Raw genomic sequence first — 27,085 nt, 5'->3', positions numbered from 1 at the left:
ATTTTCTTTAATTATGTTTTCGGTTGTTTTTTTTTTTAAAAAAAGATTATTATATATAAATAATAAAAGAATTGTATTGCACTATTCTTGTTGTTTGGATTCTTTTTTTTTAAAAAAAAACATTGTGTTTTTAAATAAATAATTTTATCTGCAATGAATTGAAACTCATTTTTATTTTTTTTAAAAAAAAAACATTTATTTTTAGTATCTATTTATCAATCTTCTATCAAAACCTTAATTGATTTGTTAAATGCATACGGAGGCTTCCATATATTTAAAAAGAGAAGTTTTAGAATCAAAAAATCAAATGTTTGGCCTCTCTTCACCAAACTGTAACTATGCATGCAGACCTAAGAGCTTCGACCAGGATGTGTACGACTCGTTTAGATAGAAAATAACTAAAACTAATATTAGTTTGTGTTGTATACAGTGATGGAAAGCAATAATGATTGACTAATTAAAATATTCGAAAGTCGATGATGCATAAATATGGCATTATTGAAAGAAATGGGCAGCATGAAGAATGAAGCTACTTCAAGTTTTACCACACAGAGATGATGATCAGGCAGTTATTGGCTCGGTGGCCTTCTCCAGCCATGCCTTCTCAGATTCATCCAAATATGGAGCAAGAATGTCCCTACATTTTGAATGATAAGTGTTCACCCAATCCAATTCTTCAGCTGTGAGAAGACTTGTGTGGATCAACTTTTTCTGGTATGGTGCCTGCCCAACAACCAAAAATCTAAGATCCGTTGTCTATTCTAAGAACGATCGATGAGTTGATGAAATCTGCAAATAGAAATAAGAATTTTACCCATGTTATGTGCTCGAACGATAAGTAGCCTTTATTACCAAAATTAAATTTTGTGTCGGCATCCTTCACGATAAGTACGTTCTCCAACCTAATACCGAAGGCGCCATCCTCATAATAGCCAGGCTCTGTGGTTTGCAATTAAGGTATCAGCAAGAAATGATTTTAGGACTAAAATAAAATTCTAGGCTATTTATGTTTCTGATATCCAGCGAAAAAACCAAGTTCACAAAATTATCTAAAGTAGGTTTGGTTAGCTTAGCTCTTTGTACACGTACTCACACAGTAAAGAAAACATGACAAACCCAAGGGAAATCGGGATGAGGGAGGGGGAGGGGTGAATAGACATCAAGTAGCGTGGAAGCAATCGATATTGAAAGTGAAACCTATGCAACAAAAGAGTTCACGAGTAATTGTAATTGATACCAATGACTTCCTTGTACGTACCATCCGTTACAGTCATTGAAGCTTGAAGTGGAACATTTCGAGCCTGGGGTCTGAAACTAATCAAATGGGGTCCTGCTCAAAATAACTAAGAAATTGTTAATTTGAACATAATTAATTACTGAATAAGAAATGTGGAAGCCATAGTAGTTCTTTACCTTCATGAACATTAAGGAAAGAACCAATTCCATGGCCAGTGCCATGTCGATAATCCAGACCATCCTTCCACAAAGGAACTCGAGCAAGAATATCCAACGCATGGCCTGCAAATAGGAAGTCAACCTATCTCTGATCAGCTTATTGGGAAGACAAAATACAGAGAAGAATAGGCGAGAACTCCTACCATTTGTGCCATTTGGAAATCTTGCATTTCCCAAAGCAATATGGCCTTTGAGAACCTGTCAAGATGTCGCTTCAGTTAGATAATCAAAATTGCAGTATAAATTTAGGAATTTCATATAGGACTTATCCATTTATGTTATTGGAACTAGATGATTTATAATCAATTTCATAATGTTGCAGCTACCATAAATTAGTTTCCTAGCATAAGGTTTCAATTTCTTAATTCATTGATTAAATTGTGCTTAAGAAATAAGTATTACTTTTCACTTCTTTAAAGATATACATATTCCTTTAAATACCCTAGTCTTATACAGAGTCGAGAATACTACCAATAGAAAAATGTCCATCTCACTTCAATGTAGTCCAAAAAGAACAATCTAAGATTTGAAAAACAAGTCCATCCATCCCCAATCAGAAGCAATTTTTGAATGGTGGAACCAAACTCTTAACCTAGCTGAAGGTAACAATGACAAGAAAGGTAGCCTCCAGAAAACCACTCTCCCAATTACAACATTAACTGAATGGATTTAATCTCCTCCATGGGTTCAGTCCGATCATCTTCATGGTAGGTGGACTTCTAGAAAGTATTAGAAAAGCACTTGCAAACATAAAACCCACAGTAAGCAAATTAGGATTAGAAAACTTTACACAGAGGTTGTGGCTTATTAGTTCTATCATTCCATGAAACTACATATTAAAGAGAAGCATCTTTTTCTTCCAACCGCACAAGAAATTTGGAAGTTCATGTCAGAAAATGATGCTTAACTTTATGAGCTCAAAGGGAGAGTAACGAAGGAACAAGAGAACCTCTCAAGGTAACTCTTGAAAGGTTTCTGATCAATGGGATATCCTAAGTTTCATGGCTTCTGACTGCTTCACTCTCTAATCTCTTAATTACTATTCCTGTGACCTTGACTATTTATTTTTGTAATCTCCTTTGACAGTCTCAAGCATTCTGTCTGCTTCTTTTGTTCTCTTAATACAGCATTGAAAAGGAAGTTTCTTGTTAAAGGTAACAAATCAGACTTAAAGCAAATCAATTTGTATTAAGGTTCATCAATTTGTGAGGTCGGTTGATTTATCAACTACAGAAACGAGAACAAATACATATAATGCTTTACTTTTTTCATTAATAATTAAGCTAAAGTAACTCACTGCTGTATAACAAGCTTTTTCATGTGCTGATGGTAATCCAAAATGGACTGTCCGCGTGATATCAGTTGTTCCATCCAAATACTAAGTACACAAACAAAAAGGGAAGAATTGAAACATAATTAATTCATCGATGAAAAGTATAACCATTATGATTAGGAAGAGGCAAAGCAGATAGTAAAGATCATGGTTAGCATCAATAAGGTTTGAATGCCCAACTAACCTGAGCCCCTGAGTCAAAAAGATAGATGCTTTCAGGATCCAACTCCGCGCATGTCTCTGCTTGTGGTCCATAATGTATAATTGCAGCATTTGAACCAACAGATGAAATCGTAGGGAAACTTAAGCCTCTGAAATGCTGAAAAGCACAAACAAAATGTAAGGCTTGCTTCATTTGCACTAGAAGGAAGAGAATGAACCTCATGAGGGAAAGTCGATGTGGAGAGTCAGAGGGAAGTAGTTAATTAGGGGAGGATTGTCTTTTCTTTAGTCAGTTAGTTTTGATGAAGTCAGCAAAAGAATGTGTAGTTAAGTTAGTTAGCTGATGTCGCATGCTGGGAGCTGTATGTACATGGAAGGTAAAAGGGAAAGAGTCAGGTTGTTAGTAGGTAAAATCTAGAATAGTTTCTGGATGGAAAACAAACTTCTCGGGCTTCCATCACAATCAATCCCTATCATTCCCAAAATTGACAACATGAGGTCCACAGTAAAACTAATCACCTAATATTCTTAGTTTATATTGTATATACTTATTTTAAAGAAGAGATAGACAAACATGCATAAGGGTACAGAGTGAAACATATTAACAATGAAGCTGACCTCCTTTGATGCACGGAAAGCCTCGAGCTTATCACTTACTGTAACTTCTGTCAGTTTCTTCGAGTCCCTAACAAGGATTGTTTAACGTTAAAATACGGTTAGAAAAATGAGCAACTGCAATGTCAGCAACGTGAGTATGTTGAAGTTTATATAATGTTCTTTGCATAAAATAATAATAATAATTATTATTATTATAAAAAAAAACATTTTTCTCCAAAGCATTGCAACAATAAGCTGATGTGGTTTAATCACAAAAATGGACTTGTTGCTCTTGCTTTTTCGAATTATATGCTCGAGTTATATGAAGTTTTCACTCCTACAATTACTTATTCGTTGGGACAATAACCTATGGGAAGGATTGATTTGAGGATGAGGCATTAGCATACTGACTCGCCTTCTTCCTTCCCTTTTTTAGTCCAATCTCGAATGGAACTTTTTTTTTTAGGATTGTTACAACATATTTTTTACTCTATTGTATAGAACTCACGATGGTTTGGGCTTACTCGCTCCATCCCCTTCCAAAAAGTACCCAGAAGCCCCATAAGTCTCTTGCAGCTGCAAATTTTAAACCAAGCTAGAAATCATAAAATGTAATATGACGCCAATGTCTGTTTTTTGGGGCTCGGTAAGAAGTTATTGAAGTGAATGTAAGCTAGATGCTATAGGTTTCAAATACCTGCTTATCCAGCCACACAAGATATTGTACAACAGCTGCACCATCCCGAATGTGTGCATTCTTTAGTCCATCCAACTCAACAGAGTTCTATAGAATAACCGGTCAATCAAAGTGGTAAAGCAATGAGAAAAATATGGACTTTGAAAAGGAATTTCCTTTTAACCCTGTTGTTCAAGTTTCAAGAAGATGATTGAATAAATTGAAAGTTACTGACTACCAGGAACAGATCATAAGATATATGTTAATACTTTTATCATCTCAGGCACCAGTGTAGTGGCTTATTGTTGCTCACATGAAAAAAAAAATTAACAAACACCATCATATTGTTCTTCAGAGAAAAAAAATTGATATGGAAATTGAAATGCTACCTTTAGAGCTTTTGCAAGGGCCAATGGCGACTGTTGCAGGAGAACCTTATCAGAGTTCAGTTTAGAATACAAAGCATAGCAGCATTGAGCAGGATCAACCCATACAAGGCCAGGACTCTGGCTTTCCACTTCAGTTCCATTAGACCCTGTTATGTCAATCGAACTAAGTTCCTCTACAGTAGCGCTGCCTTCAGGTCCTTTTACAAAAGATGACAAGTTTTGTTGATTAGATGTAAGTGAAGATACATCTACTATTACTGCACTATAATCCCGAACTTCAATTCCATTTTTCTCCAGGTACAAGCGTACCTGAAAAGGAGATATTTATTTTGAATGAGGTCTAAACCAATAAAGAGAGTTAAATATAAAACAAAACAAAGCTCAAAATTAAATTCCAACATAACTACTGAATTAAGTACTAGAATGATATCCTAGTACAACGTTTCCTTTCAAATTTGATATGCATAACTTTTCATGATACAAAATATGACGCAAGTGTTTTGGGATACCTCGTCAGACACCTTCCTCTTGTCCACGTAAAAAAACGCTGAGTTGAGTGTCACTATTGCAAATGCATGTACAACTGGACAGTATGAAACATCACTCCCACGGACATTGTATAACCAAGCAACCTGCATATTTTCATTCGTATAATGTATTGCATCATATTATTAAAGAGAAGTAATACTATGTAAGAAATAAATAAAACATCTAAAACAGAGGCCTGGGGTCAAATCAGAAAAACCAACACAAGAATACAAGACTATTTTTATAAGAATGGTTTGAAGAAGCATTGGAAAGAATGGAAACTCACTTCATCAAGACCAGTCACAATTAAACCATGAGCTTTCTCTTGTGAAAGTTTTGCTCTCAAAGTCTTCAACTTATCTTCAACAGAGCAGCCAGTATATTCCAGCGGGTGTATGATAACAGGATTTATTTCTGGTGGTGGTCGATTCTTCCAAACTTCATCAACTAAGTTGGTGGTGGTTTGAACCAGCTTCTGCTGCTTTTTAGCAAATGCGTGAATCCACTTTTGTGCAGTGTCTACTGACACACACCAAGGATCCACTCCAACAGCTGCATCCGCTGGAAGATTCTGATACAAAATTGCACGAACGAACTTAGCCTAACACACTAGCAATTATCTTCATACAGAACAATATGAACTGAACAAGAGAAAATCACAATTGTACGAAGAATCATAAAAATTTTAATGCTTCTAATTTTAGACTCTCGTTTAAACACCAAAAGCCTACTTGAGGGCTAGTAAAGCAGGATTCAACTAGACCTAGGCATCCACATTTAGAAAATACAGAACAACCAGTACAATCGTTAGTATAACAGAAATGAGGTAATTTGATTTAGTTAAAAAAGAGAGTTTGATATTGCATTTGTTTGCAGAAAAGAGAATAATTCAAACACTCAACGGAAAATGAAAGAAATTTCTGGTGGAACAAATTAAGTTTCTAGAAGCAACCAAAATAAAAGGATAAAGATAATTTGAAGAGTTCCAAAAAAGAAAAATTATGAACTTTAAATTTTGGTTTCCCCTTGTTTTAATGTGAAGTAAAACCTTCAAATAAATGGTCACATACATCTGCCATCCAGAGATCTACAGGAGGATCCTCTCCAATTCGCATAAGCTTCCACTGATCGCTGAGCTGTTGAATTGCCTGCAGAAAATAACGCCCATCGGTCCACAGTAATGCTTCTCTCTGGGTTATAAGTGCCAGACCTTCATGAAAGAAAAAAGGATCCATAAAGACCACAGGAGAAAACAATCAACGAGAGGGAGCATGAACAGTGATCAGACTGTATAGACTAAGCTAAAAGCATTTTCTTCACTCTATTAAATTTGCAACTAACAAATCTAGCAACATTACAAAGAAAGTGGAACGTACAAGAAATATGGTTACACACAATGGCAAGCCATAAAAAAGAAAATAACAGCTATTAGTTACGCTTATGCCTTGTTTCATAAAAAAGAAAATAACAGCTATTAGTAAATACTGTCAATAATTTGAATTGGCTATACAAGGCCTCAATTATCCTTTAAAAGTAGAGAGTAGTTACAATTTAGGCTGTAATAAAATCCTATGAAGCTAAGGATATTTGAGATTTGATCCAGGCGTGAGTGAAAGATACATAATGGATCCTAGGAAGTGAGTTTGAGAACCTTTGTACGTGGTAGATTCTTTTTCTCAATGAAAGTTACATTCTTCTTTTTGAAAAATCTGTCTTTACTGTGTGGATTCGCTTGGCACCAGATGTATATTCATGAAGTAATCAACCCAGCATAAAATGTTCGACTCTCCTCATTCTTTCTTCTCGCCTAGATATTTATTATCAAGTGATTCTGTATTTATATCAGTTTTCTCAAGTCTTATTTCAACAGCTAATGGGAAGAAATGTAAAAATTCCTTTTAATACAGCATCAGTTAATTTAACATGCACAACACAAAAGAAAAATAAAAAGAAAGGGGAACAAATCGTAGTGGTACTGAAACATCCTTACTGGCAATTGGCAATACTTACCAGCACTTCCGGTGAAACCTGAAACAAATGCACGTCGTTCGTCTCTCGCAGATACATATTCACTCTGCAACAACACGTAGACAACAACTGTTAACCAGAGAATTACTCCGATGACAAGAAATCAAAGAACGAAAAAGAACAACCATGATAAGTGCGAATTTTAGAAAAAAAAACTGCGAAATGAAAATAGCCAAACAAGTAATCTCAGAGCTCGCGTCTCGCGAATTGATCAATCAGAAACAGACCATTTCAGACTTTCAACCAGAACACAAGAGGAGAAACATAGAACAAATAGCTCAAATCAGATCCTCCGAAACATTAACCGATGATTGAAATTCAGGATTCGTAATATAGCTAGATGTTGATTGATACAGCCAAATTGGTAGCAGGATGGAAAAAACCTGATGATAATCCTCAGAAGGAACAACCAAGGCGTCAAGAGGAGGAGCATGGGACGCCATTAGAAGCCTCAAAGCGCTCAGAGAATCCGCCATCTCTATCTCTGTTTCTCTCGTCTCCCTCACTCTCAGTTTCGTGTTTGTCTTCCAGAGTGGTGCTTCTCAAGATTTGTTTTATATAAATAATGGGAATAAATAATTTCATTTCATTTCATTTCATTTAATCGAATATTTGTGAATTTAATCTTTTTTCTTTAAAAAGAGAGAGGGAGAGAGAAAAAAAAGGAACAAGAAAAGGGATGAAGTCGATGAAATTGAAAAAGTGTTAAGAAAAAATATATTTATTTCTTCTTCCTTTGTAAATTCTATTTACATCTTTTATTATTATTATTTAATCCATTAAAATTTAAGACCCAAAATAGTAATTTGATCTTGTGAAGTTACCATTTTAGTCAATTGTCATTGTTTTAAAATAAGGTTTGCCAGGAAATGACCAATGGCCAGTGGGCTGGGCCCTAACCAAATATGGGCCCAATGGGCCTCCCCAAATGAAACCCAGGAAAAACAAACATTTTCTTAATTATTAAAAATAAAAGTATGAGCGGCTTATGGAGGGCTAAGGGCATGTGCATGCCAAAAAAGCATATTCCAAAATAAAATAAATTATTAACCTACTCTTTTTTTTAATTATTAAATTACTTTGAAAAAGATACCCAATTATATGGTAGATTGCATTTGATTTGCTTCAAATATGGGGACTGATAGCCTACTTTTATCATGTGCCTTAGGGTGCCTTAGCTCTTAAGGGTTAGTATTATGTATGAAATTACAATATTAATCTTCAATCTATTGTCTTTTTAAAAATTTTAATTTATTTTAAAATTTTTAATTATCGTATTCAACCCCCATAGATTTATTAAATACAAAATTAAAATTTAGTATTGGTTTAAAATTTTATTAAATTATTTTTAAATTTTATAGGACAACCATCAAACCCACCATTAACAAATATATTGTCAACTTTGACTCGTTAAGAGTTGCTGCCAACCTCACGATTTAAAAATGTGTCTATTATAGATAGATTTTCACATGTTTATAAAGAATGTTTTGTTCGTCTCTTCACTTGATGATATGAGATATCACACTCCATCTTTCTTAGAGATTAATGTCTTTGCTAGCATGTCACCCCATGTATAGCTATGATACTATTTGTAACAGTTCAAGTTCACCACTAGTATATATTATCTTATTTGGCCCGTTACGTATCTCCAACTTCATAATTTTAAAACGCGTCTATATATATAACAATAATTATCTTGAAAATTTATTATTAGGGGTAATGTAACAGTGGTGATATTTGGCACATTGCCACATGCAAGGACACCCAGTAGGTTACAAACCATAATACCGGCCTTCCAAATGTGGGGGTCCCCTTCGCCAACCTTCAACTATTTAGGTATGTTTTTTAAAATTAACCCCTATACTTTTGAATTTTACAATTTAGTCCTTAGGCTTAATGTCACTAACTTGGTCCTTCAATTTATGGGAACTAACCCAAGAACATGATTAATTATTGTTATATTTATCTAACTAATTACATATTATTTAAGTAATAAAAATGATTAATTAGCATATGAAGGCGAAGTTGGAAGATGAGGAAACATGGGTTGGCTGTGTCGGGATAAACATGACACCTATTACCTGGAAATCCTCAATTGTTAATTAATCACTTGCAAAAATATATAAATATTAAATTAATTAAATTATTTTAAAATATAACCAGACAAAGGAATCGAATCACGTCCCATGCTCATGCGCGTCTCCTTTTCTAATTCTATTTCTTCATCATTATCATTACATTATTTTTAACCTAAGTTTAAGCAACCTCATTAATTAATAATTATATATATATATATATATATATATTTAATTTCTCTCACAGTGCCGTAATCCTATTGTAGACTTCATCCTTATCCAAATCTTAATATTTGCAAATTCCAAGAAGGAGCTTATTACTTCGTTTACAATTAACCCACAAAGGGAAGGGAAGAGGGTTTGTTTGGGAAACCCACGTTTTATATCCTGGGCAGAATAAGGAAAAGGGATAAGGGCTATCCTATTCCCATATCCAAACACAGTAGAAAAGGGGAAGCAGAGATTTTTCTTGAGGAATTTGCCAACCTAAATTTGAATGATTTTATTCTGGATAGGGTTAGAACGAGTACAATCTTTTTAAGTGAATTATATCAAATAATGACCATTGTGAGTTAAGAAAAAAAAGAAAAAAAAAAGCTCCACGTGTCATTCATTGAATCTAGTGGGAAAAGGATTTCCATTTCTTTGAAAACAGGCTGTAAAATTCAGAATAAAAAAAAAAAAAAAAAAAAAGACCCCAAAATGGACAAAGGAACTAAAAACACTAAACAAAGCTCTCTCTTTTGGTCTTTTGAAAGTGGTTGTTTGAAACGGACACATAAAATAACTCCAAACAAGTACGTATTTTTATCCCTTCTTTTCTGCAATGTCCTGATTCAATTCACTCCCTTTTACCAAAATTAAAAAATTCCAATACATTTTCACAAAATCTCTAAAAAAAAAAAAAAAAAAATTAATAATAATAATTACAGACTAAATTCACTGCTAGTAGATATTATTATTTTTTTAATATTTTATTTATAAAAATAATTCACTCTCTTGATATTTAAAAGGGGATTGCGGCTGTAGAAAGACGTGGACTGTGGATAAAGTTAAGACAGAGAGAGGGATGAATTTGTTTGGTTTGGTGGTCCAACATAGTACAATTTTGCGGGGGAGCTGACACGTGTAAAAGCAATGCAACCCCATGTGGAAGCCTGAGTTGTCTGTTTTTTATGTCCCGTGTGTGAGTCTCCAATAATCAAATTATAACCACTTTTTATCCAATGTCTTGTTTTCTATCTTTGACTTCGTGCCCCTCTCCTCTACTCCTTTTCCCGCCGGGCCTTTGCTACCTTCTTCAACACTAACCAAACCTTTCTTTTGGTGTAGGGGTCGCCCTTCTCTTGCTTCCTGCTTCACTTCTTGTTGGGTGAACGTACGGCGGTCATAAATGTATGTGCCTGTTCAATATTGCACGCCCACTTCGTTTTAATTTATGAATTAATAATTTAATTTCGCGTAAAATATACAAGCTTCGTTTATGTTTCGTATTTTGAAATTGATTGAGAATGTAATACTTAGATATTAAATTCAAAATTAGTCTCGAATTGATTCGAATCAATAATAAATTATGAGTTTTTGTATATGAGATCTCACATTGATAGGAAGAGGGGAACAAAACATTTCTTATAATAATGTGAAACTCTCTTCATAGTAAATGTATTTTAAAATCGTGAGATTGACAATATTTTAAAACTGATGTGGATGATGATACATAATATACTGAAACAAACCATATTTGTTAGCGGTCTTTTTATTTACAAATTTTTCAAATATACAATATCATATTAAAATAGAGATAGGGAGGCTAATATCTACTCTTTAATGGGCCCAAGAGCATGGGTGGTGATTTGGCAGCCACAAACTTTGGTGGTCTGTTCATATTATCGTAGCCCAAGCTGCCTACTCTAGGCACATGAAAAAAGACAGCTAACCCTTCATCTCATCCTATGGTCACTCCTCTTAAATTACATATTAGTTTTAAATTTTATATAAATAATTTAATTATTTTTAATTTATCAAGATTTATAAATTAAAAAAAATTAATATTGTGGGGACTAAAATTAAAAAAAAGGTCAAATATGATAGACTAAATATTTTATACCAACCAAACAAAAATTCAAATAATCACACGAAAATTGTGGGTAATTGCGTGCAATTTCCACATCCCATATATAAATTAATCATTTTAATAATTTATATTTACCTCGAGCCAACACAAACAAACCAAAATAAAATCAGATTTATAATTTATTTAATGTTTTTTTATTGTGTTCGATGTGGTCGGTTTGTAATTTGCGGGGATCCCCATGCCAAAGCCAAGCCCAGCCCCCACCCATCTGCACTACGATTGGAATCTAATAATTAATATTTTATTTAATATTTTTTCTTATAAATATTATAAATTTATTATAAAAGTAAATAGAGAATTTCACGGAGATAAAAGATTGAAATTTTGATCATAGTCTCTTTCTCTGCCTAATTATTTTAATTATTTTAAGTAAAAAGTAATTCATCCCTAATGTAACACATAGGTGTTACGAGAGTGAATGACGTGTATTGATGTGCCACACTTATTTAATTAATTAATTATGAAAGTCCACAAGGATAAATCGGGGCACAATTGTGAATATACAAAAGTTTAGAGGCGCTTCTGAAAAAACAGGAAACTTTTTCAATATTATAAATGTTTCAGACATCATTTTCGGCTATAAATAAGTTGCAATCCCTCTGTAAACCACCTGCACACTCTTCCCCCACTTCACAAACACCCACACTTCTAAAGCAATCAAGAGAGAGAAGCTAGTGAAGAACTCTACCACCGGTGATAATGGCCACCGCCGCCGACGACAATACATTACTCATCTCGAATCTCTACAGCCCTGGAGTTTATACCCAAATACTCTCCCAACAAGGTCCTTATCTCTAACCTTTATTACTTTCTTCTTCAATGTATCGGAGCTTTTTCAAAAATCATGTTTTTTTTTTTTTTTCAGGTGTGGCGGAGGGAAATAAGCCGATGAAGCGGAGGCGGCGGAGGAGCAAAGCGAAGGAGGCGGCCGGGGTGGCGGGGTTGAAAAAGAGGAAGCTGAGTACGGAGCAAGTGAAACTTTTAGAGATGAATTTTGGGGATGAACACAAATTGGAATCGGAGAGGAAAGATCGGTTGGCTTCTGAATTGGGACTTGATCCACGACAAGTCGCCGTCTGGTTTCAAAACCGCCGTGCACGGTGGAAGAACAAGAAGCTCGAAGAGGAATATTCCACTCTCAAGAAAGCTCACGATTCCATTCTTCTCCAAAATTCCCACCTTGAATCTGAGGTAAATATTTTTTTTTCTCAATTGATTCGCAATAATATTATATTGATCATGATTTTGTTTTTGTTTTGACCGACTCAAAAATTCATAATCATTTTCTAAATTAGCAAACGAATCCAGAGTGTTGTGTGAGAGGTAAATGTTTTCTTTAATTTTAATATAGATCGGTTAATGGGTTATTTCTAGATGGTGAAACTGAACGAGCAATTGAGAGAGGCGAAGAACGAGATCCAACGGTTGGTAGAAGGAAGTGAGAAGATTTGGAGCAATAGCCCGACGTCATCGGAGACGATGGACACCGTGCCACCGCTGGCGCCATCGTGGGGAGAGCTGTTCTTGGGAGAATATGAAGATGTATTCTATTGCATGCAACAGCAACACGGCAATTACAGTCAAGGAATGGAGTGGCTTAATCTTTATATGTAAATTAATTAACCTAATTATGTTGACTAATTAGTGTTTAATTTGTACATTTAGCGATACATTTAATGTAATCTACATTTTCTAGAACTAATTGTGTTATTATTATAATTATCTCTCGCCAATATTCTAAACAAAATCAGGAGATTAAGCATTGGGCTTTATGCTCGGCCTGTTTACTGTTAATGGGCCTTTGTTATTGGTCCATTAGTTGGACAACCCAAGATATAAATTAATTTTTTTCCCTAATATTTTATTATTTACAGGTTGTCACGTTTTATATATACAGTCACTACGAACGACATGTCGGGTGTCCACTCCCGGATTACGTGGGCCACACCGTACAGATTCTCCGATAAAACGTCCAAAATTTTCGCCCAATATCTCCGTATCACCAGAGCCACACTCCCCTACACGTAAATCCATTATTAACTGTACACGTGGCAGAATCACAACGACCCAACTGATGCAGCGCCGCCGCAGAGGAATCAAAGCAAACAAACATAAATGGAAGTGGAATTTTAACATTGATTAATTCCAAATTTTATTCGTTTCAAAAGAATGTACGTCGCAGATTTTTGGGTTTCGGTTTTTTTTTTTTTTCCCTCTCTTTTGGTTTTGCCACTTGATTTTTGAAATTTGTTTCGAAACGAAAGATGTTTTGGTTTTGAATCTTTTTCTTCTTTTCGTGTTTCTTGTTTTCATCTCCGATTCATTCTTTATTTACGCAATGGAATAGACTAAGAAAGCAGAAGGGGCTCCAACAATGGCGGCGGAACACGAAGAACACTCATTCAAGACAATCGGTACTGCTTTCAGTCGGTTCATTGGGGACGATGATTCTCAAGATTTTGGTTCCGAGTGCGCCCTCAAGATCGAATCTAGTTTGCTCATTGACCTTCGTTGTTTAAAGATTGGTGAAGTTATTGGCGAAGGTTCATACTCCATTGTGTATGAAGGACTGTAGGTTTCTTCTTCTCTCAAATTGTGGCATGATTTTACTCTCGATTTAGCATTTTTGTTATGCTTTGCTTTGATCTTGGTGTAATTTATGCGTGGGGTGATCTTCGATTGTTTTGAATTATTGGGAAAATTGTAGATGAATTCATTAGTTAATACTTTGTGTAGATACGATTATCAGCCTGTTGCCGTGAAGATTATACAGCCGAGTAGGACATCGGCTATAAGTACTAAAAACAAAGAAAGATTTCTGAGAGAGGTTGCGTTGCTATCAATAGTGAATCACGAGAACGTTGTTCAGGTAATTGTTTTGCTATAACTCATAGAACTCACTCGTCTTGTAATTCAACCCTGTATTATAATCTTTATGTAAATTGAATATCATATATGGATTGCTGTTTGGGGGGAAGGCAAGAGAGTGAAAACGTTAGTGCCTTTAAGAATTTTTTTCTAAGTGTTGTAATAGCTAAAGCATTAAGCCTCTTTCCGTTTTCCCTATTGATTTTTTCTCAAGGTTTTTAAAATGCTTTTACTAGGGAGAGGTTTGTCACATCTTTATAAAAAATATTTCATTCTCCCCAATTGATGTGGATCTACGATCCACTCCATTCGAGGCACAATGTCCTCGCTCGTAATCGTTCCCTTTTCCAATCAATGTGGGACCTCCCAATTCATTCCCTTTGGGGTTCAGCGTCTTTGCTGGCACACTACCTCAAGTTCACTCCCTTTGGGGTCTAGTGTCTTTGTTGGTACACCACCTCATGTCCACTCTCTTCGGTGTCTAGTGTCTTTGTTGGCACACTGTCTTGTGTCCACCTCCATTTGAGGCTTAGTCTACTTGCTAGCACATCGCCTGGTGTTTGGCTCTTTCTTGTTAATCTCATTCCTTCCATGGCTTTAAACAGTACGTGCTTCTTCTTGTTGAGCTGTGTTCTTGCTTAAAAACGTAAGATTTTTTTTCTATAATTTAGAGGTAACATTAAGTAGGGAAAACTTAAGTACTGAATCAGCGAGGCCGGCTTGCGGTCTCTGAGTAACACCTACCCAAATGTCATGTGTTTGAAAGAAAACGAAGGAAAACTTACAAAAATGGAGACGAGGGGTTGAGTCTATTTAGTGATTATGTATTTAAATTTAGAAGTCTTTGTGATGTTGATATGATATGTAGTTTACTTTTAAGATATTATAAAGCTAATTTTGCACAGTTCATTCTATGTGAGAATTTAGTCGAATTTTGTCACTGTTAAAGCTGATTAAACTCCCTTAAGAATGCTAGAGAACGATACATGAAGCCTTTTAGTCCCCCTTTTTGGCTTCATCAGCTGGAATTTTCATATAGAAGTTGTAGTTCTTGGATTTCTTTGATTACCATAGTAGGCTAGCATGATAAACCATACATGTTCATCCATGCCTCAAATATGGTTGCTGATACCCTATTCTACTTAAAACAGTTCATTGGCGCTGCCACAGAGCCGACGTTGATGATAATCACTGAGCTAATGAGAGGTGGATCACTCCAAAAGTACTTGTGGAGCATACGGCCGGAGACCCCAGAACTGAAGCTTTCCTTAAGTTTGGCCCTAGATCTATCACGAGTAATGGCATACTTACATTCAAATGGAGTCATTCATCGCGACATAAAGCCAAGTACTGTGCTGTTTCTCATCTACTTTACACTATCACCTTCCTGTTCATAGTCCCCAAAAGTCTTTTTTTTTTTTTTCCCTTTTATTTATTGGATAACCGAGTGCCGCACTATCCTTTAATTATATATCCTTTAATTATATTCACGGGCAAGAGCTTGCTCACTCCACGTGAAATTCTACATTAGTTGGAGAAAAAAACAAAACCTCATTTATAAGGGTGTGAAAACTTCTCTCTAGCAGATGGGTTTTATAACTGTGAAGCTGATTGCGATACGTAATAGACCAAAGTAGACAATATTTGCTAGGAGTGGATTTGGGTTGTTACACTCCAAGCCTAGTTCTAGGAAAGAACAAAAAAATTTTAAAGTTTGTGTTAAATTATCAATCAACCCGAAAACTTAATGATGGATTAAGATAAATTTGATTATATCAATACTTACGTACGTGATCTTAAGACATTTCCAAAGATCTCAAGTCGTTGGCTTAGTAACAGTCTTCACGTTTACTCAGGCAATCTATTGCTAACAGAAGACAAGCAACGGATTAAACTAGCAGACTTTGGGTTGGCTAGAGAGGAAATATCTGGTGAAATGACTACTGAGGCGGGTACTTACCGATGGATGGCCCCTGAGGTAACCTTTTCTTTCTATAGTGTTTGACGAAGTTCATCTCTTTAGTGCTTTGTTTTATTAATGTTCTACTTTCATTTGATATCAGCTGTTTAGCATTGATCCATTGCCTGTTGGAGGTAGGAAATGTTATGATCACAAGGCAGATGTCTACAGCTTCTCGATAATTCTTTGGGAGTTGATGACAAACAAGACTCCATTCAAGGGCAGAAACAATATAATGGTGGCATATGCCGCAGCCAAGGTGTGTTGAGTTCTACAATTTCTGCATTTAAGGCTCAACTAGAAGTTCTAGACAAGAATATTCTGGAAATATTAAGAACACAAAATATGAAACTCTTGGATATTTGTTAAGAAGTAACCGTCAAAGTCCATGGCTAGCACCTCTAGCAAATATCGTCTTTTTTAGAATTTCTCTTTCATACTTCTTCTCGAGGTTTTTAAAATGCATCTACTAGAAAGAAGTTTCCAATCGATGTGAGACTGTTATAAAGAAGATGCGTTTTTAAAACTTCGAGGGAAAGCCTCGAACGGAGGAGTGAGCTTGGGTCGATCCATCTTTCCTGCAAAATCCAAGAGAAGTTATAAGAAAACAGTACACCTAAGAATCAGCCAATGCGTCATTGTCTGCTAATTTGTGTTGTTATCAATTGAAATGGGCTAATTTCTGCAATGACACTGATTTACCATTTCTTCATTCAGAACATAAGACCAAGTCTTGAGGGAATCCCAGAAGATATCGCCCGTCTCTTGCAGTCATGCTGGGCTGAGGATCCAAAAATCCGTCCAGAATTTACACAAGTCATAGATTCTCTAAGGAATATTCTCCAAACTTGTTGCTTACAAGAATCTTCAGTTCCTGTCATGGCGGACACAGAGGAGGAGGTCGAAGGTGCATCAGACACATCGTGTTCTGAGAGATAGAGAGAGAGAGAGAGAGAGCATAATAAGGCCAGAAGACATGGAAACTCATCATTTTGCCTCAAGTGTTGCCACGACTAGTGCATGTCTGATTAAACCGACAGGTTTTGTGTGCTCATGTTCTGGCAAATAAATGTAAATGGTCGGTTAGATCCAGTTTTGTAAGAGTCACCGTACATAAAAACGGATAGACAAAGAACATTGAGAAAGATATAGCAGCTTTTGATCATCAACACTTTCTGGGTCTGTGTTTATGCTTGTTTTGCTGCCTAAGAGGAGGCTTGAACATATGCTCTCTACTAAGACTAATTGAGAAAGAGATTACAAGACACTACGTAAAATTGAGTATATTTCTTGAGATAAAATGTTGTACGGGCATATCATTATTATCTATAACCACTTTTAAATAGATTATCATTTTCATCACGGATAAACACTAAACTACTAATTTTAAGAAATTAGGTCGTTTTACGTAATAATTAAGACTACACTTATAAATTAAATAATGGAATTATTATTTCTATTATTGAAATATTTAATGTGAGAGTTGACATTTTTTTAATATGTATTGACATCTGCCTAATATTCTAATGACAAAATTTTATATTACAAAAAGTGATGAGTACACATTTATATACTTTCTATAAATTTATTATTTCAAAATTTTCTTTTTATGTAAAATTTCAATCACATTATTTAATTTCTATTTAGTTGCCATTCTTAATTTTTTAAATTTAAATTTTGTTTAAATTTTGTTTTTGATGCCTAAAAAATACATGAAAATTCAAAATCGATTTACTAAGGGTTCCTAATAAAATTGATAACTATTAATGAAATGAAAGTATGACGTGGTAATTAAGATATGCTGATTAGACTTTGATTATATATATATATATATATTGCCTTTTAAGACAAATAAAAAACTAATTTAAAATCTTGCCACGCCTTTAGGCCATTTTTCAATTTAAAATTTAGGAATCTCAATACTTAAAAAAAAAGGAAAAAGAAAAAGAAAAAAATGTTGTCCACATACTTCTCCCACGTTTATGTATAAATGCACTTATAAAATGTGGTTATTCGCTAAAGTTTTTGTTTCACATTCAACCAATGAAATTAATGATCTTTAATAAATTAATAAATAAATAAATAAATTAATTAATATATATATATATATTATGGTTTTTTTAAAAAAATATTTTGAACATTGCACTAGTCAGATTTGATGGCTGCTGATGAAAAAAAACATTATTTATATCCGAATAGTAGGTGACGAATTAAATAAGTAATTTTTTAAAATTTAGATAATAAATTGATTTGATTTGATTTTCTTTTTTAAATAAACGATAAAAGAAATGGAAAGAATTTTTAAAAATAAAAAATAAAAAAAATGGTTATGAAATAAATTAAAATTTACAAGATTAGTATAGGATGAAAGAAAAAAAAAGGAGGACAGAGGGTACAATAAATAAGGTTATCCATTAGGTGTGACGATGAGTCACCGAAATTTGGCTTTGTCACGAATTTGATCCACTAAAACGTGGACAGCTGGAAGGATCTTTCTCGCACGTGTCAATTGGCAAAACCCTAATCCGAACCCGTCGTTTAAACTTAACCCAGGTTATCCTATAAGGACACCGTCACACCGGATCCCCATCTCTCCGTTTTACACGCGCAGCCTTCTTCGTCGGCAGAGGCGGTTCCAGTGGTGGCGCCATTCTCTTCCTCCGCCGTGACTTCATCTTCATTCCGCCCGTGTCCGCCGCCGGGCGGGTTCCGACACACTCGCCCTCATCCACGCGGTAACTAGGTTTTCGCGCTGCGGGAGTTTACACAGTCTCTTTTCTGAGCCGCAGAGATTGGATTTGGATTTCGAGAGGTCCAGAATCCACAATTCTCAGCCGTTGATCTCTCAGTCAACAACCTACATACAGACACGCCTTCCACCTGGACTTCCACATCAGTTCTCTCAAAGTTTCATCGCGCCATGAAATCAGGTTTCTCTCTCTCTCTCTTAAGTTTTAGTTTCTTCCCGCAGAGACACGTAGTGTATTGGAATATTTGGTCCTAATTTTAGTTTTGTTTTTTAAAGACGTTTTATAATTTTGATTCTTGGGATGTGAGATTATCTTCGCCGTCTTGTGGTTCCCGGACTCAATTCAACTTCTTCGGATTACTTCTTTTACTTCAGTTTCTCAAACTATTTTTCGTTTCGTTTCACTAATCCTTCTTTAATTGATGACTTCAATTTCCTCCCAGTATGTTTAATTCGACGATTAATGGAGTCCTCAGCCGCAATTTTGTGAGCAATTGTTTTTTAGAGGAAAAAATCGTTTTGCTCGAATTATTTTTGCCCATATGTTTTGGGATTGGAATGGATTGGAAGCTGTGTTCTTATAGGTAGGTGTGGGTATTATATGTTAGATTTCCCATTTGGGATGTAACATACTTATAGAGAAACATACTCGATCGCATGATTTTCCGGCGTCTATGTTGGAACCTATGATTAGGGATGTGGAAGAGTGAATCCATGAAAGCAAATTGGACGTTTAATCATTAATTTCTGTGATTGGAGAAAGTTATTCATGATAAGGCGTCTAAGGGGTGAATGTTCACTAATTCCAGGAACATCCTTATTTGGAAATCTGGTGTCTAGTATTGTGATCCGATTTACTGCAACTTAAATAGATATGGGCTCTGTTTTTACTTTCGCAGTGTTGAATGATATCCATCCGATTGCATCTGATTAACTCTGTAGATTGGTATGGTACCAGTCCAGCTATGAATTTATTATTATGGGACCTGCTTATTGAATGAAATTATGTTGCTTTTCCTAAATTTGCAATGCTCTCTCTAAAGATTATGAGTATATTTATGTGTCTCATTCTCTTCTTCCCAAGACCAATTCATTGTAGTTGATAACTGATTATCAGGTTGGTCGTAGAAACCATCAAGGACTCAGGATTATCACTCGGAAGTTGCTGAATTGTAGTGGTTTTAGCTTTGGTTGATGGGGACAGGAGAAGAGGGCACGCCTTCTAAAACTTCCAAACCTCCCTCTTCATCTCAGGTTATAGAACCTTCCTTAAGTTTCCCAGTTTTCATTCTCATATTGTCCATATCTTGAGTTGTTTTGATTGTTGTGCACAGGAAATACCCCCGACGCCTTCATATCCTGATTGGTCAAGCTCAATGCAGGTTAATGAGCTTCTGTTTTTACACTAATTGCCATTTGAATTCATTAAACACCTAGAATAGTTTTGATGATCTCGATAAATACTGCTGTCTCAAAGTTTAGCCTCTTTTGTAGGCTTACTATGGTGCTGGTGCTACTCCTCCTCCTTTCTTTGCATCTACTGTTGCTTCTCCAACTCCCCACCCTTACCTTTGGGGAAGTCAGGTAATTCTAATGGACTATTGTCCCTCCAAGTAGTATGGAGGTTGATCTTTTCTACAGGGGACAATAATGTTCCTGTTTTCTTATTTGTGTGTTAACATTTTTCAGCATCCTTTGATGCCACCTTATGGAACTCCAGTACCTTATCCAGCTATGTATCCTCCTGGGGGAGTTTATGCACATCCCAATATCACTGTGGTAATCTCATATTCAAATCAGTGAAGCCTTATTCTTTATGGCGTTATCTCAATATCATAAGTTCTTTGCCTGATCATTCGTTGTTATATACCCACATAAATCACTAGAATAAGATATAAGAATTTTAAGTTGGTTCTTGATATGCTAGATTTTCATTTGTAGCCTCCTGGCTCTGCCCCAATTAATGCGGAATATGAAGGAAAATCTCCTGATGGAAAAGAAAGGGCATCCAAGAAATCCAAAGGTACATCGGGAAATACTGGTTCAGGTGGCGGTAGGACCGGGGAGAGAGGAAAGGTGGCTTCAAGTTCTGGAAATGATGGTGCATCTCAAAGGTGTTTTTTGACTTCAGGCTTCGTACAAATTGTATTCCTTTTTAAATCAACCTTATCTGATTAAGAATTTCTGGTTTTTGTAGTGAAAGTGGTACGGAGGGCTCATCAGAAGGCAGTGATGAGAATGCTAACCAACAGGTATGTGGCTTTTCCTTCTTGATCTTTCAATCATCTGAACTGGTTCAACCACTACGATAGCCCTGTACTAGTGAGAATATTTCCATTTCTTTTTCAGGAATTTGCTGCGAATAAGAAGGGCAGCTTCAACCAGATGCTGGCTGATGGTACGATTCTTTTTTTTCTCACTTTAATTTTAGTTATACTGCTCATATATGCTTTTGCTATTAATGTAACTATTGAACTGCTATTTTAGGAGCCAATGCACAAAGTAACACGGGTGGACCAAATTCCAAATCTTCAGTGACTGGGAAACCCATCACTTCCATTCCTGCAACTAATCTGAACATGGGAATGGATTTGTGGAATACCACCACTGCTGCCTCAGGGGCTGCAAAAGCAAGAGCAAACGCAGTCTCCTCAGCTATTGTTCCAGCAACGATGATTGGTCGTGACGGTGTGATGCCTGAACAATGGGCTCAAGTATGAGCTACTCCCTTTATTTGAAATATTCTCCCAATTTCTGTTCATAGATTGATATTCTTTAAGTTCTTAAAACTTAGGGGGGAGTGAATTATTTATCATGTTGAATTTTGTCTTAACATGTAAATAGACCTACACCTGTTGCAGTTCATTTCTTTTTCATACACGTAATTGACCAGTATTTTCATTGCAATTCTTCTTGTTCGGTGCTCTCGATTGGTAGGATGAACGAGAGCTAAAACGACAGAAAAGGAAGCAATCTAACCGAGAGTCTGCTAGGAGGTCAAGATTACGTAAGCAGGTATGCACACTCACTGCCAACTTTGGTTCAGGAAATTTCATATTTCATTAATGCCCAAAGTAATGTAGTTTTGACTTTTTTATTCTTGAGGGGAAAATTACTAGTTCTACAATTTAAGAATGGTGTGATGTCCTTGGAAAGATGTGTCCAATTGATAATTGGAGGAGTTGGGACTATAAATTACTAGAAAATCTGGCATTAGTGATTCATCAAAATCAGCTGTTTGTAATGTTGCCTATTATCGACGACAGGCGGAGTGTGAAGAATTACAGGCCAGAGTGCAGACACTGAACAACGAGAACCGTACTCTCAGGGATGAGCTGCAGAGACTCTCCGAGGAATGTGAAAAGCTAACATCAGAAAATAGTTCCATCAAGGTCAAATCTTCTTTTCATTCAGGCTGGCTGCTGCTATTAAATGCATCAAAGAATTAATCAACTTTAAGTTTGTTTTTCGAACAGGAAGAATTGACACGATTTTGTGGACCGGAGGCATTAGCTAAATTTGAGAAAGGAACTGCTGCTACTCCGGCTGCCCAGTCGCACGGTGGTGACGAGGGTAACAACTAAGAGTAACAATTCGACACCATTTAGAAGCTGCTGATTCCAGTGTGGGAAGAGGAAACCATATTAATTAACTCGGATTTATGATCTTGTTTTAGGAATATAGAAATTTATTTTTCTGACTAATCCATACGCTTGACCTCTATCAACTGTAACATTATAAAAGAAACTTTCAACTCGCTCGGTGGTTCACTGCACCTCGGAAGCATAATGGTGCATAAGATTACAAATACTTCTTCTATCAAATGTCAATGCGGAGTAAAAAGAATATTGTGAAGGATATACACTGTTCGTTGATTACTGATGCAAAGAAAAAACGAAAGAAGGCACTCATTATAAGCGGATACCTATAGATACTTCCCAGGGAAACAGGGGCTGATATTCTAATAATGTACACCAGTGAATGGGAATTTTAGGAGGGAAGTCAATCGTCAATATCCGATTCTGTATCGGAGTCTAGTCTTGTCTGATCTTCAATTTGTAGGTTACTTCCAGCCTGATTTGGTCTGGCTGGCCCAATCCTTGATGATTGCTCGTCTGTTACAGTGGTGAAGAACGTAGTTAGAAAATGCATTAGCAAGTTATAACCAATAAGCAAAATATTCCCAAGTCTCCACCTGATCCCATTATTCTCATAATCATGGTTCGTAGATATTGAATCTCTGCTTGATGAGCACTGATTGTTTTCCCCTGCAGTTGAAAATCAAAATCACCACCTTTAGATTGATCCGCGGTCACCAAGAAGAAAGAATGAAAACTCGTACTGTTTAGGGATTACAGAATGTAGGCACGAGACTATGCATGTGACAATGAGACGGAAGTAGAGGAGTTACCATTTCATTATAAACAGACCCCAAAATTCGATCCACCTTTGCTTGATGCCTAAGGAAGAAAGGACGCAGGTGCTTCGTGTATACTTTCTTTGCACCCTGTAAGAAAGCAACGAATGAATTAGGAAAAATATAGTTCAGAACACATTGCATAGGACTCGATGATGTTTGACAAGAACAACTACCAAATGCTAAGACCCTTTGTATTGTTTTAAATAAACCTTCAAGCAACGTTAAAAGTCGAAAGCATTCCGTACGACGGCTATCTCATTTTACTCGCGAGATACCCTTCAAGAATTCAAAAACAATATTTCTATCCTTTGTGCATTTATCTTGGGACGACCTATCTGCATCCTCTTTAGGACCTCCTAAGAAATCAGTTCGATTTAGTTTTTCAAATCGGTACCAATCTATTTTCGGTTTAAAGTCGTTATGGTCAAGCATTTTCAAGGTTTTTCTCGGTCCGTAGCTGGAAAGGACTGGCAGGAGGTCTCTGAAGGAAAATGGGAATTACTCTCTTCGCTCAATCAACTAATGTCCCAGAGAAGTATTTTGCAAGTACAACCCCTTTTTGTAATCAACTCCAGTTGGCGGATCTTTTTACAAAATCCTTAAGTGTTCTCACAAAGTCTACCCTCTCACGTAAATTTTGCAACCATTTTCTTATGATTAAAACAATAAATTAAATTTAGAAATATTGAAATCCATACTTACACCAGTTGCTGGGAGCTGGAGCCAAACAAGAAATGCAAACTTCAAATGGTAGTACACTGGAACCCTACAATTTCATAGCAGATAAAAAAATTGCACGATCAGTAACAGCATGGCTACGCCTGCTTCTTGAATCAAGGACTAGACTACAGTTATTGCCCATCCTTTTTGGCTTTAAAAAAGAAGAGAGGATAGAAATGTGTTTGAAGTTAACCGAAGTTTTATTTTGGCTGGCATTTGAAAAGAACAAAAATTTCAATACGTTGAGAGCTCACTGATAACAAGAACCACACTTGATGTACACTATATTTGACTGAACCACTAAAATTGTTTGTGGTTTTATTTGGCGTCTTGCAGATTATATGCTTAGAGAAAAGAAACCAAAATTACTTTTTAAGAAAATACGAGGGAATCAGATGGATTTTTAATTATACTATCAAGCCACTTGTGTAATTATGAGATTTTCTCAATACAACAATTGGAATACTTCTATGTAAGCTCCATTGGGAGGATACCACAACTATGCTTCCTATTCTAAACTGAGGCAAATACATTAGACAGAAGGAAATTGTAAGCGTAGAGTATTAAAGAATGATACCATGAAAGAAGTTTGTCTGAGAACACTTCAACAAGGCTGAAAGATCCATAGGCTGTATTTATGAAAATACAGAAGAGATTAATGTCTTCGATAACGCATAATGGTTGTGTACAAGAATTTCATGAAAATAACAAAGGTTTCATGCAACAATTCAAGTATATAATCATCCTCATTCCACCAACATGCTAAATACAGGCATTAGAACAGAATACAGAGGTTTACGTTCACAGGCATGTCAATAGTCAATATTACAAATTATTAGTACAATAAAAAGGAAAAAATATACCAGTTTTATGATCTGCTACATCCATCAAGTAATACGGTATATTATTTAGAACGAAAAATATGGAAAGGTCAACCACAAAATTAATTACATTGTTCTAATTATACATTTGTCAAATCAACTATGCATAGAAGTAGTATTCAATTTCCAAGAAGGTAACCCTTTTTGTTATTCCCAAGTGTCTGGATTAGTCTGGTCATCTACCATCTTTTCCAACAAAAATTTGATTACAAACTCAAAATTTTGTCCCTTTACTATTTTCACTTGCTCCAATGATCATTAAGCCAACCCTATAACTAAAACATCTCCAAGAAGATAATTAATGGCAAAGTTCAAAGAACAATGGCCTGGTTGGCTCAAAGTAACACTTGCATACTTCTCCATGGCAAAGAACAAGAAAAAAAAGAAGAAAAAACCTTTTACGAAACTCAAAATCAAGAAAGCTAAAGAAACAAATCAATGAAGAGGAGAGAACTGAAAATATTTTTTTTTTCCCAACCTGCCCAATACAAAAGCCACTTCTGTTGCTCATTTTGATCTTTCTTCTCAATCGCCTTGAAGGTGGAATAAACGGGTAAAACAACCCCTACAGAGCAGCTAAACAAGCCAAAAGGCACAATGAGAACCCGTAGATAATGTTACAACTAATATTTTGAAAGCAGTCCAATCAATACCATAGTCTCTTCATCAAAGTTTCAGAATAGCATCTCCCACTAGTATATTTGTTAGAACAAAATGAAAAATAGGTCGAACAAGCTACTAGGAAAGGTGTTGAGGAAAAAAAAAATCCCACATCTTAGAGGAGTTTACATGTCAAAGCTTACCAAGCAGTACGAACAACAACATTGGAACCGAGAGGATATAGGAGAAGCTGCAATCCAACCTGCACCAAAGATCCCCAATATCATATCTTTCGCACGTTCTCAGTGCAAACTACTTTCTATCAGAGAGCATTCATCTTATTTTCCAGACACGTATCACGTTCATATAAGGACCAGGCCCGAAAAATTGACTTCTAAAAGGACTATCAATACTACATTCGAGTTTTCATCACATCCTTATAACACATATTGCTGTAAAACATTCATTCATACGTTTGTCCCTAACCTAAGCTCAAGACGCTAATAAAAAATCAATATTCAACCTCGTGACCTCACGAAGTCTCATAATCGTATCTCTTCCCACTAAAACACATACCTTCGTGCAATCCTGTATAAGAGATCGATGAAAGTGAAACAAACAAAGTGAACCCTATATAAGAGAGATCGATGAAATTGAAGCAAACGAATACCCCCTTCCTTATCCGGCACTAAATAGACACCTTCATCTCGAAGACGTTAAATAAATTCTTCAAACGCTGTTTCCAAATTTGTGAACAATCAAAGGAGAAAAAACCGAAGAAGATCTAGCTGACAAGAAGATCGAATAAAGGAATGAAACCACACCTCGTTGGAAATTGCCGAGCCGAGAAGAGCCATAATTCGAACGGAAGCAAAAATCGCTCCTCAAATCTTCACCAAAACGAACAAGAGATTCAAGAAAGAAAAACAAAATCCAAAGAAAAAGGTTTCCGTGCAAGTGAAAAATTAATGGATAGTATGGAATTTGAGCGTCGATGAGTAGAAACTAGAAAGAACTGAGAATAGGCATTTCGCAAAACCTTAATATGGAAAACGTAAAAAAAAAAAAAAAAAAAAAAAAAAAAAAAAAAAAAAAAAAAAAAAAAAAGTTTTCATCTAAACGAAAAAACAATTTTTTTTAAATGAATAAAGGGTAATTGATGAAATATATATATATATATATATGGCTAAATTAACAAAAATACCTCAAATTTAGTTCTATGTTTAAAAAATATTTAAAATTTCAAAAATACGTTTGAACTACTCATATTTTATATCAAAAATATTTTAATTTTAAAAAACCGATTTATCGCTGTATCACATTTCAAAAGTAACAATAAAAAAAGATGATAATCTATAAAGTGTTAATAGATAGTTTCGATGATCATACGTTGACTCTAATTTTCAGGAGTATTTACTAAACACAATACTGACACTAAAAATAATAATTAAATTTTTTAAAGCTCAAAGATATTTTCGAAGCCCTAATAAAAATTTAAGAGTATTTTGGT

At 35.5% G+C, this 27,085-nt stretch overlaps 5 protein-coding genes across 7 annotated transcripts; 3 read left to right on the top strand and 2 right to left on the bottom strand.

The window, feature by feature from the left end:
- Positions 1 to 369: 369 nt before the first annotated feature.
- LOC111496795 (probable Xaa-Pro aminopeptidase P) lies at positions 370 to 7,739 on the bottom strand. The gene is made up of 16 exons (XM_023147314.1): positions 7,552 to 7,739; positions 7,151 to 7,214; positions 6,211 to 6,350; positions 5,427 to 5,711; positions 5,122 to 5,244; positions 4,613 to 4,921; positions 4,245 to 4,331; positions 4,056 to 4,123; positions 3,569 to 3,635; positions 2,973 to 3,107; positions 2,753 to 2,833; positions 1,599 to 1,653; positions 1,414 to 1,518; positions 1,259 to 1,330; positions 815 to 939; positions 370 to 723 (listed from the first exon to the last, which is right to left on the bottom strand). Exons 1-16 carry the CDS (start codon positions 7,642 to 7,644, stop codon positions 562 to 564), a joined length of 1,971 nt encoding a protein of 656 aa, XP_023003082.1. The 5' UTR covers positions 7,645 to 7,739; the 3' UTR covers positions 370 to 561.
- Positions 7,740 to 11,974: 4,235 nt separating this feature from the next.
- LOC111496798 (homeobox-leucine zipper protein ATHB-40-like) lies at positions 11,975 to 13,093 on the top strand. The gene is made up of 3 exons (XM_023147318.1): positions 11,975 to 12,161; positions 12,243 to 12,568; positions 12,752 to 13,093. Exons 1-3 carry the CDS (start codon positions 12,077 to 12,079, stop codon positions 12,989 to 12,991), a joined length of 651 nt encoding a protein of 216 aa, XP_023003086.1. The 5' UTR covers positions 11,975 to 12,076; the 3' UTR covers positions 12,992 to 13,093.
- A 364-nt stretch (positions 13,094 to 13,457) lies between these two features.
- Positions 13,458 to 17,376, top strand: LOC111496797 (serine/threonine-protein kinase HT1-like). Of its 2 annotated transcripts, none has more exons than XM_023147317.1 (7): positions 13,458 to 13,548; positions 13,725 to 13,948; positions 14,114 to 14,246; positions 15,397 to 15,592; positions 16,102 to 16,223; positions 16,309 to 16,464; positions 16,923 to 17,376. In XM_023147317.1, the coding sequence occupies exons 2-7, from the start codon at positions 13,752 to 13,754 to the stop codon at positions 17,142 to 17,144; spliced, it is 1,026 nt and encodes a 341-aa protein (XP_023003085.1). In that variant the 5' UTR covers positions 13,458 to 13,548; positions 13,725 to 13,751; the 3' UTR covers positions 17,145 to 17,376. The 2 variants fall into 2 exon arrangements, with proteins under 2 accessions (XP_023003085.1, XP_023003084.1); XM_023147316.1 differs by having other exon boundaries at positions 13,538 to 13,563.
- A 1,398-nt stretch (positions 17,377 to 18,774) lies between these two features.
- On the top strand, positions 18,775 to 22,792 carry LOC111496716 (G-box-binding factor 1-like). 2 transcript variants are annotated; one of them, XM_023147199.1, is made up of 12 exons: positions 18,775 to 19,135; positions 20,072 to 20,208; positions 20,289 to 20,336; positions 20,449 to 20,538; positions 20,644 to 20,733; positions 20,896 to 21,068; positions 21,152 to 21,206; positions 21,304 to 21,352; positions 21,442 to 21,668; positions 21,892 to 21,969; positions 22,221 to 22,346; positions 22,431 to 22,792. In XM_023147199.1, exons 2-12 carry the CDS (start codon positions 20,149 to 20,151, stop codon positions 22,536 to 22,538), a joined length of 1,104 nt encoding a protein of 367 aa, XP_023002967.1. In that variant the 5' UTR covers positions 18,775 to 19,135; positions 20,072 to 20,148; the 3' UTR covers positions 22,539 to 22,792. The 2 variants fall into 2 exon arrangements, with proteins under 2 accessions (XP_023002967.1, XP_023002968.1); XM_023147200.1 differs by lacking the exon at positions 18,775 to 19,135 and adding an exon at positions 19,177 to 19,440.
- Positions 22,668 to 26,605, bottom strand: LOC111496717 (HVA22-like protein k). The gene is made up of 8 exons (XM_023147201.1): positions 26,400 to 26,605; positions 25,779 to 25,837; positions 25,454 to 25,551; positions 24,672 to 24,723; positions 24,077 to 24,140; positions 23,366 to 23,461; positions 23,150 to 23,222; positions 22,668 to 23,069 (listed from the first exon to the last, which is right to left on the bottom strand). Exons 1-8 carry the CDS (start codon positions 26,430 to 26,432, stop codon positions 22,957 to 22,959), a joined length of 588 nt encoding a protein of 195 aa, XP_023002969.1. The 5' UTR covers positions 26,433 to 26,605; the 3' UTR covers positions 22,668 to 22,956.
- Between the last annotated feature and the right edge of the window lie 480 nt (positions 26,606 to 27,085).

The sequence above is a fragment of the Cucurbita maxima genome, unplaced genomic scaffold, assembly GCF_002738345.1.
Source record: "Cucurbita maxima cultivar Rimu unplaced genomic scaffold, Cmax_1.0 Cma_Scf00023, whole genome shotgun sequence".
Classification (NCBI taxonomy): Eukaryota; Viridiplantae; Streptophyta; class Magnoliopsida; order Cucurbitales; family Cucurbitaceae; genus Cucurbita; species Cucurbita maxima.
Note: the sequence above shows the minus strand (reverse complement) of the source record. Positions and strands in the feature narration are given on the sequence as shown.